Source organism: Scaptodrosophila lebanonensis, unplaced genomic scaffold, assembly GCF_003285725.1.
Source record: "Scaptodrosophila lebanonensis strain 11010-0011.00,11010-0021.00 unplaced genomic scaffold, SlebRS2 tig00000163-arrow-arrow-pilon, whole genome shotgun sequence".
NCBI lineage: Eukaryota > Metazoa > Arthropoda > Insecta > Diptera > Drosophilidae > Scaptodrosophila > Scaptodrosophila lebanonensis.
Window position 1 is genome coordinate 603,125 of NW_022060598.1, and position 15,988 is coordinate 619,112.

The 15,988-nt window shown below is 40.2% G+C and overlaps 3 protein-coding genes across 6 annotated transcripts in view; 1 reads left to right on the forward strand and 2 right to left on the reverse strand.

Annotated features, from left to right (window-relative positions):
• The window catches only part of LOC115629758 (amyloid-beta-like protein), a 104,281-nt gene that overhangs the window by 18,344 nt on the left and 69,949 nt on the right, over positions 1 to 15,988 (reverse strand). The window lies entirely within an intron of this gene.
• On the reverse strand, positions 5,668 to 6,179 carry LOC115629761 (high mobility group protein D-like). Its single transcript, XM_030526307.1, has one exon. It carries the CDS (start codon positions 6,177 to 6,179, stop codon positions 5,850 to 5,852), a length of 330 nt encoding a protein of 109 aa, XP_030382167.1. The 3' UTR covers positions 5,668 to 5,849.
• Positions 14,133 to 15,808, forward strand: LOC115629760 (E3 ubiquitin-protein ligase RFWD3-like). The gene has a single exon (XM_030526306.1). It carries the CDS (start codon positions 14,167 to 14,169, stop codon positions 15,712 to 15,714), a length of 1,548 nt encoding a protein of 515 aa, XP_030382166.1. The 5' UTR covers positions 14,133 to 14,166; the 3' UTR covers positions 15,715 to 15,808.

Below are 15,988 nucleotides of genomic sequence, written 5' to 3' on the forward strand. Positions count from 1 at the left end.
AAACGCAAGTTTAGAAAAAAAATGGTTCCAAGAGAACAAAGTTTCTTTGATGAAATGACCCTCAATCCCACAGAACACGCATCCAAGGGGGATATTCAAAAAGAAAATGTCTGGGCTTAAGTTGAAAAATGGACACGATTTATGGCAAAAAGCGCCGACCATTGATCCCTCTCAATTTATGCCGAACTGGTGCAATCTATCGGTGTCTCCAAAAATTAGTAATAACCACAAGTTTAATATATTGTTGGTTTCTTGGAATTTAAAAATGTATTCTCTTCAGTTTAAACTAAAACTAAACTAAAAATAGACTTTTTTCGCAATCGAAATTTTCACGAAGCTTGTTTTTTTTTTTTTTTTAATTTAAGCATGTAATTTGATAAATATTTTGTAAAAATAATTCTATTCTGAAGGAAAAAATTTGTATGTTTTTTTTCATCACTGTATGTAGGAATCAGCTTAAGCAGATAGTATTATACGTAAATAGAATTATCGGGTAAATGATTTGCAAATCTTTAAATTGTCTTTAGACAGAGGTGGCATGGGATCAGTTATGCGATTGTATTGCATATCCCAGTATTATCTTCCGTTTTGGAGAAAATCGCTTTTAGACCGTCTTGAGTCGATTCAGAAGCAACATATTTTTGTATTGTTGTGAACGTATTGCCATTTTATTCTAGCAGGTTCTTGGTATTTACTTCGAAATCATGTTAGAAAAAAATGTTCATAAAGAGTGACTCTTGAATATGTTTTATTGCACAATTAATTGTTCTTTACCTTTTCGACTTAACAAGCCAGATATATTTAATTTTCGTTTTAATAAAGAAGGAAAATTTTCGAGGGGTAGGCATTTATATTTTTTTTGTACATTTAGTAAGTTTGCCGCTTCTGCAATAGTTAACTGTTTTGTTATCGCCAATTTTTGCAGCCCGATTCTTAGCAAAAATATATATATATACTTGTATATATATAAAAAAAAAAAGATTTCAAGGAGTGGTAAATAATTTCGTAAGTACTTCCTAATTGGTTTTGTTCAAAAATTATACAGCGATGCAGATATGAAGCCACTTTACTGCTTTGCCTAATTACCGCTCTGTTTGTCCGTTTTGGACTCTGTGCTGCCCAAAAGTCCATCCTTCTAATTGATTTGCGCGAACTTCGATGGGGAGGGGAACACATGCAGTTAACAACATTTTACGACCCGAATGCATATTTATGCAGTTGTTCGACGAGTTGTTCCCGTGTCGGCTTAACTTGTCCCAGCGCTCTAAAGAGAACACAGACTAGAGAACACACTTATACTCACGCAGACGTACACATAGACATACATATATCACCATTAATGGGCATTATGTGTGGGCAAGCGCGTTTACCATAACTGGCTAGGAAAATTACAAACAATGTTGCCACGCTTTGCGCTTTACAATTGAATTAGAGCCTGGCCCGCTGCACAACGGCAGCAGCAGCAGCAGCAGCAGTAGGAGAAGGAGCAGGAGCAGCGGCCCAGCAGGAGGGTACGCAAACAAAATGGATGCCTTACCGACCTTACCGGCCCCCTCCTCGCTAAACTGCCTCTGCTTAACAGGCAGTGGCAGTGCTGTGCAATTTGGCAGCCATTTAAGCGAGCGGCTTAGCAGTAAAATGAGCCCATTTGTTAACAGACCAGAGTGGTCTAATGGCAGCCCTTGTGAGTCTGTATACCTACACGTGTATGTGTGTTTGTGTGTGTGTGTGTGTGTGCTTGTGTTTGTGCTGAGCTACTATATTTAGCTACAAGTATGGAGGAGCATACGTGTGTACGTATATGGCTGCCTGATTGTTTACCTAAACTACTTTTTGCCTGTTCACTGAATTTAAATGACTCTGCGGTATTTAATTATAAACATTTCACATAAATAGTTGGCCAACCAAAGACGGTCGATGATAGGGCAACAATATACTTGTATGCATATACACGTACGTACGTACATGTACATGTATGTGCCTCTGCATTGGTGTGTGTGTGTGTGTGTCTGTCCTTTCACCTGAGTGGCCTGTTGGCGAGCTGTGCTCATATTTACTGCCTACTTGAGCTGAAGTGCCAATTACAGACGATGTTGTAATGATGTGCCACGCGATTTTGCACAGAAACAGCGCCACTAACAGCAACAACAACAACAACAGCAACAACATATACATATACATAGCATAGTAGTATAGCCACTGGCCAAATGCAATTGAACCGGGCGTTCATGTTTGTGTATCTCTTCAAGCGTCGTGTCTATATTAATGCCCTTTGGTGTACATGTAAACACAAGAGCCACCCCAAAACTGGGCAGGCAGTCTGCACTTGGACATTTGTGTCTGTGTGTGTGTGTGTGTGTGTGTGTGTGTACATAGCTCATAGGTTTTGATTACAAATGTCGCTGCAGCGTGTAATTAACGAATTGATTTTAGTAATGCATCGCCTGCAATCAATTTAAAATTATAGCTGCAAACAAAAAGGTGCCAACAGCAATAAATTCAAGTGTTTCATACATATAAATATATAAATGAGAATATGAAAATATGGGTATATATATAGTATAACTGAGCAAACAAAGTAGTCAATGTGTTCGCAATAAATTGTAAGCCACTGTGCGTTAATTGCGAAACTCATCATTGCAGCACTGGTAAGTAACTAAAGCCACGTTCGGACAGCCAAATAATTTCCACACAAATAAGTTAAACAAGAGAGAACGCTACAGTCGAGCAAGCCCGACAGTGTAATACCCTGTACCCAGGTAAACTTCTGTCACTGAGTTATATGCGCCCATAGCAGCAGCAAAAAGAGGAAGAAGACGAGCGAACTTGTTGCTGCAGTTTGGTGGGGTTGTTGGGGGCTGGCGAGAATTTGTTTCGCTAATAACTTTTCTTAGAATTGACAGAATAAATTGAATAAAATGTTGAACAACAGTAGACAATTATATATAAATTATGTGTGCAAAGTTTGGTTTAGGTAGCATTTGAAATGTGGACGCTATTGACGAAATTCTGTAGCGGGGGAAGGGGGGGAAAATTAAAAAAAAAAAATAAACTCGTCCTGTCTCGGACCTAGGAGAATCTGGATGCCAACTTTGGTTATTATAGCTTTTATAGTTTCTGAGATCCTCGCGTTCATCCAGACGGACAGACAGACGGACAGACGGACGGACAGACGGACGGACAGACGGACGGACATGTCTAGATCGATTTCTCTCGTCATGCTGATCAAGAATATATATACTTTATGGGGTCGGAGTTGCTTCCTTCTGTATGTTACATACTTTGCACAAACCTAATATACCCTTTTTACCCTACGGGTACAGGGTATAAAAATACAGTTACTTGTTAGTTATTCAATACAATTTTGTTTCTTTCAATTTACACATTTAGAAGAGATCATGTTATAAGTACTAAACTATACATACTCTTGGGAGTAACTTCATTTTACAAATTATTTGCTATTCTAATTCTATTTTTTTTTTACCTATATTAAAATATTTATGCCAGATCTGCTATAAATGTTGCCTATTATAAGTTTAACTGTTACCTGCAGGTATAGTTTCTATTCATATGGAAATGAAATGGTTCTTCTTCATATTAATAATTTGTATAGATAACAATATATTTTATTTAATTGAATTTTTATCCACAATTCATGCAGAAATATAGAACACGTGTGGTATATTTTCAGCCTTCAGTTTTATTGTTGCCTTTGCTTTTTAAATAAATATTCATTACAAAGTCATTCCTTTTTCCCTGGAGTTTTACAATACTGCTTCTAAAGAGTTGTTTATTTTTTCCACTTTTTCACAAAAGCTTTGAGAACCCCGTGGGCTTCAGAAAAAGGAAGATTTTCTCTAAAAATAAATATTATAAATAACATGCTAGCCGCTCTGATTTGATAAGAAAAAGTACTCCACTGAAAGGTTATTTTTCCTTCATTGCATGGCTTTTGTCTAGAGAAGCAAAATGAAAATAAAAATGAAATAAAGAGCAAGTGGACTTATAATGTGGAGCGCAGGGAAGAAGGCATTAAAGTACAGTGAGTGAGTGGGGAAAATAAAAATTCAAGTATTAGATATTTCTATGGTGGGCCATTAAACTGGTTTCCCCGCACACGCCACGATTCATTGATAAGAGCTCTGATATACACATAGACTTGGCAGGGGGGAGTGGGGGGGGGAGGAGGCGTGGAAAGAAGAAGAAGTAAATGGCAACATCATAACGCTTTGCTATATTCAATTACAAACGTTACTAATTATCAGGAGCGTTGCCTTTGCCTTTGCTTCTGCCATGGACACGGACGGGGGCCATCGTCTGTGAATTCGGCGCCAGCGTCAACAGCCTCATCAGTGTTGTGTTGTGTTGTGGAGGATGGAAGGATGGATGGAATGAAGGAAGGAAGGAAGGAGGGGCAGGCAGTTAATGAGATTTTGTGCCAAATGAGCTTACAAATGTATCGAAGCAAGAAACCAGTCTCGCACCCGAACTGTTGACCCCGACCCCAGCATCCCGACCGCACTACTACAAGTATAGAGAGCAGCTTCAGTTACAGTAACAGTTTCAAAGCGCTCTGCCATTCACAGTTAATGCAGTTAATTGAATTTGGATGCGATTTATGTTTCAAAATGCAATTTACTCGCTTTAATGATGCGACAGTGGCCGTAGTGGCAGGGGCAGTGACAGTTGCGGCAGCATACCCGCTGGCTACCCACATTTACAGCAACGACAGCCACACATATACACGCACACACTCACGGGAAAGCACTTACTTTAGTTATGTTTAATACACTGTAGGCGATTCTTTTGTACACTGACTTAGATGCCCCCAACTTGGCCCAAAACAATTGGCTTCGTCTACCAAAATAAACAAGTTACTTTGCTCCACTGAGCACAGATGACAACAGACAACAGACAATACTCGTATACTATACATCAGCAATGAGGGTGATAATGATGATGCCATCATCATGATGGCGTTAAGTTGTTGAATTTGATTTCATTTGGCATGCTAAGCTTTTGTTTTTGCTGCCGTTGCCCCAGAGGCAGCGGGCGGGCATGGACATCTAAGGGCGACCGGATCAATTGACACTGTACACTCGTAAATCAGTGGGCGATTGGCTTCAGTTTGCTGTTCATTAATCCGCATAGAGCGCGACTGGTCTGCTGTTTATTTAGCATTACCACCAGCCTCCAATGGGTCTGCGTCTTAGTACACAACACGAAAAATACATAGAAATACACGATTTTAGATAAAAGAAAACGCCCTGCGGCACAACAAATGGGCGTCACTTTAAACGAATTGAACAAAACTAATTCTTAAAGGTTGCCCAGCAATGCATAGTATTTCCTTTTATTGGAAAAATCCAGCGTACACACATAAGCCATCTTTTTGGAAATTTTGGTGTCTCTAGCTCTTATAGTCTCTGAGATGCAGGTGTTCATACGGTCGGACGGACGGACGGACGGACGGGCAGACAAAGATCGACTCGTCTTGATCAAGAAGATATATACTTTATGGGGTTACATGTTTCACCTTCCGCAAACCTAATATACTCTTCTACATTTCATGTAGAGTATAAATATATTTCTTAGGCACAAACTGCCCCAGATTTGCACAAACCTAGAGTTGGAGTTAGAGTCTTGAAAAAATAGAAACAGCAGTGATTTTTCTTAAGGCGGCAATTGAAGCTGGCTAACGCTAACGCAATTTTTAATCGGATCTTTGTTGTTGTATAATGATTTTTGTAGGTTATTTGATGGGGGTGGAATCGGGTGGATGGGTGTTTAGCTTGGAGTAGATAAATATTAACATCTGACGACAATTGTCCAGGTCCACTGTTGTTCTTTTAGTCGCTCTCGTCCTGGGGCTGAGCCCTCTTGCCCTTTTTCAATGGTTTCTTCGCTGGCTTTGCGCGGCGCTTCTTGGCACCACGAGCTTTGGCTGCATTGCTGCCAGCATTCGCCTGGAACTGTCTCATGGCACGATCGTAAGCATTCTTGGCCTTGGCTGCCTTTGCCACCCACACAGACTTGTCCTTCATTGCGCGCCAGAGTTCGCCAGCGCGCTTCGCGACCTCAGTAACCGTAATGCCAGGATTCTCGCGCTTGATTGACTCGCGTGCGCTCTGCAGAAACAGCATGTAAGCAGATAGTGGGCGTTTTGGTTTGTCGGCCATATTATATTTGTGTTTTGTACGTTTTGTGATGTTAGTGAGAAAATTTTCTATAATATAAGCGTTAAGTATTGTTGAAAATTTCGAGCGTAAATGATTGAAAATATTCAGCTAGCTGCGATACACCAAATTTGTTTTAATATCGTTAAAGAAAAGCGAACAGTGTCCTGCATGAATTTAGGTCGAACTAAAATGCGCGACAACAAATCAACACTTTCAAAAAGATAGAAAAGTTACATTGGTTTCTCACGCTACTAACGTACACACTTTGTAATTATATTAGCATGTATTATTTAATCATGCTTCTGTCATGATGGATGCGGCATGATTTGACCCGAGTGCCTACTCAAGGAACGAACTTATATTGGGAGATTCCCACTATCTCACTGAGCTAAGCCAGGCGTCCCTAATATATTATTGAAATCAAATTCTTTATATACGGTTTTTGCAAAGTGAAAAATGTAAAACATACTACATATTCTTGATCAGCATGACACGACAGGTCGACTTAGCCATATCTGTCCGTCCGTATGAACACCTAGATCTCAGAGACTGTAAGAGCCAGAGACAAGAAATGTTGTGCACGAGTGCCTTAAATATATTTGTACGCAGTACGAGATTTTTTCCAAAAACCGCCCCCAAACCCCTCCTCTATTGGTGATTTTCCATAGCTCACAGATCAACGAGATAGTCTTCGAAGTGCAAGGCGAAATACTTCAAGTGCTGATTTGAATCGTGCAGCGTTTCTATACGCACCTTTCGTTTGCATTGGTCTATTGGACGTAGTTTGCGAGCATTCTGTGGTATTCAAGGTAATTTATGTTGAAGATGAAATGCTCATTTTCTACTAGTATGATAAAACATGAGATTTTAAATCAGTAATACTGACTCTCGAAAAAGTTGTTGGTTGATGTGGTCGGGTTATACGAATGAGCGTTAAGTATTGTTTCACAAAATCAAAGTAGTAATTTTGTTCATATATAGAACACAAATCCTTTAATATGTGAATATATTTGTAACATTTCGTTACCAGCTAAGTTTCTATATACAAGTATTAAGTTATTTGTATGGATCTAAAGAAATAATTATTGTTTTTCAAATTGTAGACAAATTACGTATTCATCGTGATAGATAGTCTTTTAATGGGCCTATTTATGAATGGCAGTCAATTAATTAGAGCCAGCATTTTCAGTGGAAACACGAACCGCATTCAGAAAATAAGCTTGAAATGCAATTTGCTTTTATGGAGTTGGCAAATGCAAATGTATGGCAGCAGCAACAACAATTTTGTCGTATATGCTAATGACTACTACACAGCAGATGGTCATGTTGCAATGTTGAACAAATGATTGGGGCTCTCACGTTTCCTGTGTAGGCACAAATTGTAGAGCCGCAAACCCTCGGGCAATGGACGTGTAATTAAACTCATTACCCAAACCAAATAACAAAAGTGCTGCTACATGTATGTGAGTGGGTATGGGTGTGTGTGTGAGTGTGTTTGTGCAGTTCAAATAAATATGCGCAAAACAAACAAACTCAGTCCGTACGCGTCACTCGACCTGCAAACATTTCAAATTTAAGTAGCTGCAAATTAATTAATTTCCATTTGAATTATGCAGGTAAACAAATAGCAGTGGGCGAGTGCGACGAAACGAAACTGGTGGGAAGGGGAGTCGAGCGAAGGGAAGTGAAAAGTGAAAACACAACAAGCCAGGGCACATTTAAATAAATATGTTAAATTGCAATGAGGGTTTGAAGTGTGGCGGCGGCTCTCGAGCGCAAAAGCGCAACAAAGGCCAAATGCGCAGCACGAATAAAAAGTCTACAACAGGTTACTATTTTTAACTGATTGTTTTTACGGTCTACGCTATTTTTATTTCGCATTTTTTTCTATATATGTATATATATATTTTTTGTTTCTTTCTATTTTTCCATCCAATTTTAAATTAATTTCATGGGGCCGCCGCTGCCGGGCAAGAAAAACGTCAAAATTTTTGTGCGCGCTCAAAAACTGTAGCATACTTTTGTGCGGTTTGATTTATTTGCGAGCAACGCAAAAAGCGAAAAGCAAACACAGCAGCGCGCTGCGACTGAAATTGTTCAAAAAATTCTGCTGCCGCTGCTGCTGCTGCTACTGCATGGTAGTGGTGGTGTTATTGCGGTGCAGGGAAGCTCCTCTGTATGTGTATGAGTGTGTGTGTGTGTGTGTGTGTGTTGGAAAATTAAGTGAGCGTAAACTGTGTTCGAAATGCGAAACGCGGCCGCCGTCGTAGCCGCAGCCAAAAACACGCCAGCAAGCATACTACTGTCTATGTGTGCGAGTTCCTGTGTGTGTGTGTGTGTGTGTGAGTGAGGGCGAAATTGCACGCAAATAGCCAAATTAAAATGGCGCACAGTGCACGGAAAAAACGCAGCAAATGGTTAAGAAAAACTGCACACTCCCCATAAAAAGCAGCCCAAGCAGAGATGGGCGCGTGCCACAAGCACGCAGTTAATACAAAACTTATCGACACAAAAGTAAAGTTTCAGAAACTCTGAAATATTTTGTAATCAATCGCTTTTAACAAAACTTTTTATAACTAAACAGCTATGGATATTAGATTCCTCATTACAGATATGTAACTGAAGCAAAAACGATTTCCCAAAACTATGCGAAATATTTCACGCTTATAGCAAATTCGCAGACAATAGTTTCAGACAATTACGACAAATATTAGTGTCTAAAAAGTTCTTAAAAATTAAAAACCAATTTACAGTTACAAAAGAGGGAACAGAACCAATTTTTAATGTCATAATAGCAGAGAATACTAGAGTTAGATAGTAGATAGAGAACATTAAATCCATGCAAAATATGCTTTGGAATATAGTTTGTGCTAACGAACGTCTAAACTGGTCAACATAAATATAAGACCATGCCTACTTAATGTAAGTGTATAAATTATACATTATAGCTTATCGTATTAATTATTCATTTGGCAGGCAAAGGGCAGAAAAGAAACAAAACGAATTTAGTAAATAAACGCCAACTGAATGGAGTGCATGGCCGCAAGGAACCGTTGTTTCCCTTTGTATTTATAGAGATTATCTGTTAATACAGATTTCATCTTTAAGTTTTGGAAGAAACCAGTTTCTCGCAATGTCTTCCACAGCCTCTAAGCTACAATAAATATATACAAGTATGTTGTGCAAGCAAAAAGTAAGTGGAAGTGAAAAAATGTATTCAGTTTTATTTGAAAATCTTTTGTAAATACAAGTAGGATGCTACCAACTACAAAACCTTACATTCATTTTAATATAGCACCACAATATATATGAACTATAATGTAAGTGACTGTTGGGCTATTGCATGAAATGAAGCGAACAAATGGCTACAAAAGAAGGCTATAATGCGTGCATCCCATCCCTTTTTAAGCCACACCAGCAACCTCAAATCGATATATAGAGAGCTGAATTGAAAATAAAAATTGATTTCAACAGAAACAAAAACCTTTACAAATGAATGAAAATCCAGCCAAAAAGTATTAAACATTCATGAAAGGAATGGCATTCGGAAAAACATGCTCGTACTTCAAAAGAACTCAAAGGCACTTGCCTTTGCACTATTATTATTATTATTATTAAACTCAGAGGGCTCTTTAAAAGGTAATTACTATATAATTCTTGATCTGTGTTAAGCATTGAGCCACGCAAAATGGAAAAATTCATATTTCTATCATCATTTTTTTGTTTGTTGAAAAAAAAAGGGAACATCACTTAACTTCACTTTTTGTGAAAACAATTATCAGTTAATACCAATAGTTAATGCATCCCTCTGAAAAATTAAAATAAGGCCCAGTCCGCCAAATGTTTTTTCAAAGCTGTTGCCTTTTGGCTTTTTTTAAAAACTACTTGTAATTAAGAAACGGGGAGACGACTCTCGAATATCCCTTAACCATTCTGTTCGATCGTTGGTTAAACATTCTAAAGCAATTCATAAACGTTTATTTCGTTCTGGTAACAAGAAAGATGTGGAAACTTTTCATCACAAATAAACAGACTGCTTGTTTGTTTGTTTCCCTCTGTTTGCTTATTATTGAAGCCAATTCAGAACTCGAGTCAGCTAAAGAAAAAGTGTCATCCATGTGTACACATTAGAAGCTAGAAAAGTATAAAATCGATTGGCTTGGCACATTTTTTAGTTCTCTAAGCTGAGATCTATTTGTATGATGTATTTACGGTAGTTATATTTATTGATTCAGGCACAGTTTGCACGCCACTTAACGCTCTATGGATTTCCTGATCATAGTTAAGCTGCAAGACTGGCTGTGACTCACGTTTGCCAGCCACTCATCTCTAAACCCACTTGCAATTTACTTGCCATGCTGCATTTTTGGACACGTTCGTGGCACCTTCACGTTCGCCTTCATCAATTTCCAGTTACGGCCAGTGGAGCCAACAGTTTGCAGTTTTCAGTTTTCAGTTCGCAAGTTCGCTGTTCGCAAGCGCTTGACATTAATGGCCAAAAACTGGTTGGCTGGCAGCGCTGGTGCTGTTGCCGCTGTCGGGATTGGGATTCGTTAGTGGTGCCCCCACACCTGCCCACACGCACAAACTTACGCACAGTTCAAGGCTATTGATGCCACACAACGTCGCAGTGGCAAACACGAAGTGGTGCAGTGGTGAGCTGATGGTGGCCTGGTGGTGGGCTGAGTGTACATATGCAGATGGGATTGGAAATTGTGTGTACGTGTCGCTGTGGGCGTTGCTCGTCTACGTGTGCAGAAAAGCTGTGCACCAGCTCTGCTTGTGGTTGTTGTCGTGATGGTTGTTGTTGCTGTCACACTGTTTCGACGACGACGCAGACGAGGACGACAGAAACCTGTGCCATGTCAACACCAAAATGCAAGTCAAGTCAAGTCCAGGCATGCGTCTGTCGCTGCCTCAGAGCAGTAAGCGCATTATGAATATATGTACATGTGTGTGTGTGTGTGTCCGTGTGTGTGTTTTCGTGTGCATGTGTGGCGCTTGTGTAAACAATCATAACAACAAACAAACATAACGATACTAGCGCGTCACTCCACACATGCAATTTTCCTTTACTTTGACGTTTTTCTAGCTCCAACCTGCCGCATCCTTAGTCTCAGTTATGGCACAAATATGACGTATACGCCACCTGGTCGGCCCTGTTGGCGTTGCACAGCTTGATTCTGCTTACGTTGCCAGTTACCAGTTGGCTATTGGTTGATGGTTGCTGGTTGTTGGCAGTTTCAAGTTTACTTGCAGTGTGCCAAGCAGTTAATGGACGGATTTTCGGGCTAGTTGTTTGCTCTCTGGTTTATTTTTGGGGCTCATCAATGGCTCTGGCGTTGCTTTGTAGCCAGCAGATTGGTCCGAGATTTTGCGCACACGTTGCACTTGTGCCTGTTTTTGAAAGTGGCCGGCCCTACCTAACTTGGCCCTAATGTGCAAGCCATGCGCATGCATGTCACTCACATTGCCAATGGATATCATTAGCAAACGAACGCCACTGATATTCCCTTCACACAAACACACGCACACACACACACAAGTTGGAAGTGCTGCTTACTGTTCAACACGAATTCTTTGCTCCACTTATGGCCTTATTTGACTAGACTGATTACTGAACTTAAGGCCAAATGCTGCAGCAAAAAACGCAGTTCCTGAATAACTAAACTATTTTCACTCCAAATCGAGCACATTTCGCCATAAAGCTAAAATTCTTTTTTATTCCCAGAGAAAGTACAGTCTATTTTAAAGACATAGCGCGCCAGAAACAATCAAATTATATAAAAAAGAACGCTATATAAATAATGTCTGTTAAAATATCTGCGGACTGAGAGAACTTAAAATATATATGTCTAAGCAGTCCTTAGATGTGCGGGCAGATTCAGTGTGAATTCGTTCTTTTTTTTTAAATTCCACTCCCAGGCATACATGTGCATACTTTTGAAAATTATCGCTAAGGCCTCTGCTGCTTCATAATGTTTCTCTTTGGACTCTAAATTATGAATTTACGCATGCATTTTCTATAAAAGTTTACAAATTTTTATGAAATAATTAAATCTGTAACTCATGCTAATTATTTTGTATGCCCCGTGTCTGAAAGTCTAATCAAATTTGTGTTAGTCAAATGTGTGTAAAAGGCAAAAGGACCCCACAGCAAGAAGAGACGAATCGACATATATGTACATGTCTCTCGTCAGCAAGTCCGTCTGTATGAACGCCAATAACTTTTGAACAATAACAGCTAGAGACACCAAACTTGGCATGTGGACTTGTCTTATGCATATGTAGACTAAGATTTTTTCAAAACCTAAATAACATAAATATTTTGTATAGCTTCCATCGAAAATCAGTCTTCGTAGGATAACTTTATTTTTATAGCTCTTGTGGGAACGATGCATACACAAGAAATTTTAGCTGATGGACGACTGTGGAGCGAGGATAGTTTAATGTTTAACTAGTTAGTATTATTTTACAAAAATGTCCTTAATGTCCTGATTTGTGAAATGTATGTAGGATACATATGTACATACATAATTAGTATAATTATAAAAAGAAAATGCCAACGAAAAGTGAACCAAAGCAAATGCCTTTCCTTCCCTTCCCTTCATTTTCATGTCAACTTTCGTATGCTAATATTGTAGATATAATCTGAATACTGTTGACTCAAAAAAGTAGGACAAAAAAAAAAAGAAAAACAATGTGCGCAAAATGCGGTTGGTTTTTTTTTTTTGGCTTTTTGTGTTTTTTGTTTTCGTTCGCATTCCTTCAGAGCAATACTGCTGTTCGTCAGCCGTCATAATGCCGCAGTCCCAACAGAATCGGCATCGACATCGACATCGGCACTGGCGCTTCAATTATGCATGCTCGTATTATCATGGCATTTAATTTTATTATGCATTTCTCTCTCTGGTTCGCCTCTTTTATTTTTTGTTTCTTCTTTTTTTTTTTTTGGCTAGCTCTGGCTGTCAAAAACATGAAATCAAAAACATGCCCACATAAATTAAGCTTAATAAATAAATTAACATAATTATGCATGCATGAGGAATACATGTACATGCATGCACATAAAAATCTATTTAAATATATACGAAAATTGTATATGCATATGGCGTAGTTGTATTTGTAAGTGTGTGTGTGTGTGTGTGTGTGTGTGTGTGTGACAAACACAACGTGGCGTATAAATTGTTGGCTGACAGATGCGATGATGGCAAATAAAATGCAAATGAAAAACCAATACGATACTTTATACAATTTATATAATATGCATACATACATACATATGTGTATGAATATAGATATGTATGTATGTATTATATTTGTACATGTATAGGTGTGTGAGTGTGTGTGTGTCCCTGCATATGCATGACCGTATAATTTGATTTATGTTGTGGCAAAATAACAGCAGCACCAGCACCAGCAGCAGCAGCAGCAGCAGAACCAGAAGCAACCACCGCCACCACCACAACCAACAACAGCAACAACAACTAAACAACAACAAGAGCAACAACGTCGGCGGCAGGCTACAAATTTGCATGTCAAAATCAAATGCGACAATTTTGACGTTTCGCATGGCTCATTATACATATATGATGACGATGACGGGCATGCCCAAAGGGTTGTGTCGCTGCCATGGGCAGTGGCATCCACATCTGGTTGTCGCTGAGTGTGTTTGTGTGTGTGTGTGTGTGAGACGGGCCTCTATGTGGCGCCCGTTTGTGGCGCACAATGACGTATGTTGTGCGATAGCCAAACTAATTTGTCGATTTATCATTATTCGCATTGAAGTGCATCAATTATCGATAAATACAATTGCAATTGATTGATATGGCCTGTCAAATAGAAATATATACATACATCGCATAGGCACAGATCCATACGTACATACACACGAGTGTACATTCAAACATTTAAAAATAAATGAAATTGACAAATCCAACTCATACACGACGAACACATTAAAATAGTTAATAAACAAGCGATCGACATGAGCGAAGAACGGAGTGCAAAAAGGGCAGAAATTGGGACACCCTCGCCACCAAACAAGCGCCAGCGTTTATCCAATGGTGACACCACCATTGCAGGACTCCACCAGAACTCCAGTGATGACGAAGATGACGGCAGGACATGCTCGATATGCTTCGAGTCGTGGGAAACGTCCGGCGAGCATCGACTCGTCTCACTCCGCTGTGGCCATCTGTTCGGCGAAAACTGCATAAGGCGCTGGCTGACGGAGAGCATGCACAACTCAGGTGTGCGGGTCTGCCCTAAATGCAAAAAGGAGGCGTTTAATCGAGACATACGCTACCTCTACGCTAGCAGTTTGCGAGCTATTGATCGCAGCGAGGAGCATCGCTTGCGCAACGAGCTAGATGCGGAAAAGCGTCGCACACAATCCCTAACTACCGAGTTAGCTGCCGTACAAATGGCCGGCGGAGGTCGGGGTGCGTTTACCGAGGCAGTAGCAGGCGACCTGAGCCGCAAGCCACTGGAGCTGCTGCCCAAGTACAGGCTGCATATGGAGAAGAACTTTGAAATAACACGTGAGCAGGGTTGTCGAGTCCTGCTCTATTCGTCCCAGCATTCCACTCTGGTTGCTTCGCAGAAGAGCTCTTGCTCGCAGAGTCTGTTTCCCGGCTACGGGATGCGCTTCATCGATCCGCCCACCTTCAAGCCGCTACATTTTCTACCCACTTCGGATATGCAGGTGCGCGATGTTTCCTTCAGTGCCGATCAGAATATGTTGGCCGTAGCCAGTCGTGAGACGCGCGTTAAAATTTTCGATATACGTACGCGTCAATGCAGCGCCGTCTTCTCGACGAACGATAAAATGCTTTGGTCCTGCGCCATGGGTCGCAATGAGCGCGAGCATATTCTATATGTGGGAGACTTTATAGGCGTTACCTACGTTTATGATGTGCGCTCTCCCGGCACAACGCTCAATGGCTTGATAGCTGGTGATTGCCTAAGCCCTGTGATGGATATAGCATCGGTGCCGGCAAACAAGACTTTCTGCAACGGTGGCTTTCTGGTCTGCCAATTTACACAGCTCATCTTCTATGAGTACATTAATGAGACGCCTGTGCCGTCCCGCATCAACATTGAGGGTCCATTTTCATCCATGCACTACGACGTGTCTCAGGACACGCTGCTGATTTCAGTGCGCTCCAATCGCCAATATCCGCAATCACGTTTTATTCTTGGTAAACTTGTCAAGATCGATGGATCGATGGTGTTTGAAATAAAGGCAACTATCTTTGGCGATAAGGCCACTCCAGTCATGACCCGGGCCACCCAGCTGGGCGTTGAGTCGAATACATTGGTCGCTGGCTATCTGCAGGACAGCAAACAGCTGATATTGCACGATGTGCGGCGTGAGGAGCGCGTCCAGACGTTGCCAGTGAATGAAGTGGTCTACGATATTTGTCCTGTGAGCACGCCAAATGGTTCCTATCTGGCAGCTTTGACAGACAACAAAATCCAAATATACACAATTTACTCCTCGGGGGGAATTAAGTTACACAATTTTCTGTGAAAATGAGCGTGACACATTTTCTGTTGTAATAAGTTGATCAAATTATTCGTTAGAATGTTAAACTGTTTATTATGAAATTAAAAAATATTGCAAATACGTTCTTTTTCATATACATGGAGGGCGGCAAACATTTGAGCCCCAAAGTAGTAGGGCGTGGGTTGTCGAAGTCTTGCTCCAAATAAATTACACACTCTCCTTCGTATGTTTAATGCTTTATTTGTGCAACTAATATTAGGTAGGTTATGATCATTGAACACTCGTTTAACTCTACATC

Bases quoted from the DNA above. Each gene is read 5' to 3' on its own strand.
- LOC115629761 (XM_030526307.1), bottom strand. From the start codon at position 6,179: ATGGCCGACAAACCAAAACGCCCACTATCTGCTTACATGCTGTTTCTG.
- LOC115629760 (XM_030526306.1), top strand. From the start codon at position 14,167: ATGAGCGAAGAACGGAGTGCAAAAAGGGCAGAAATTGGGACACCCTCG.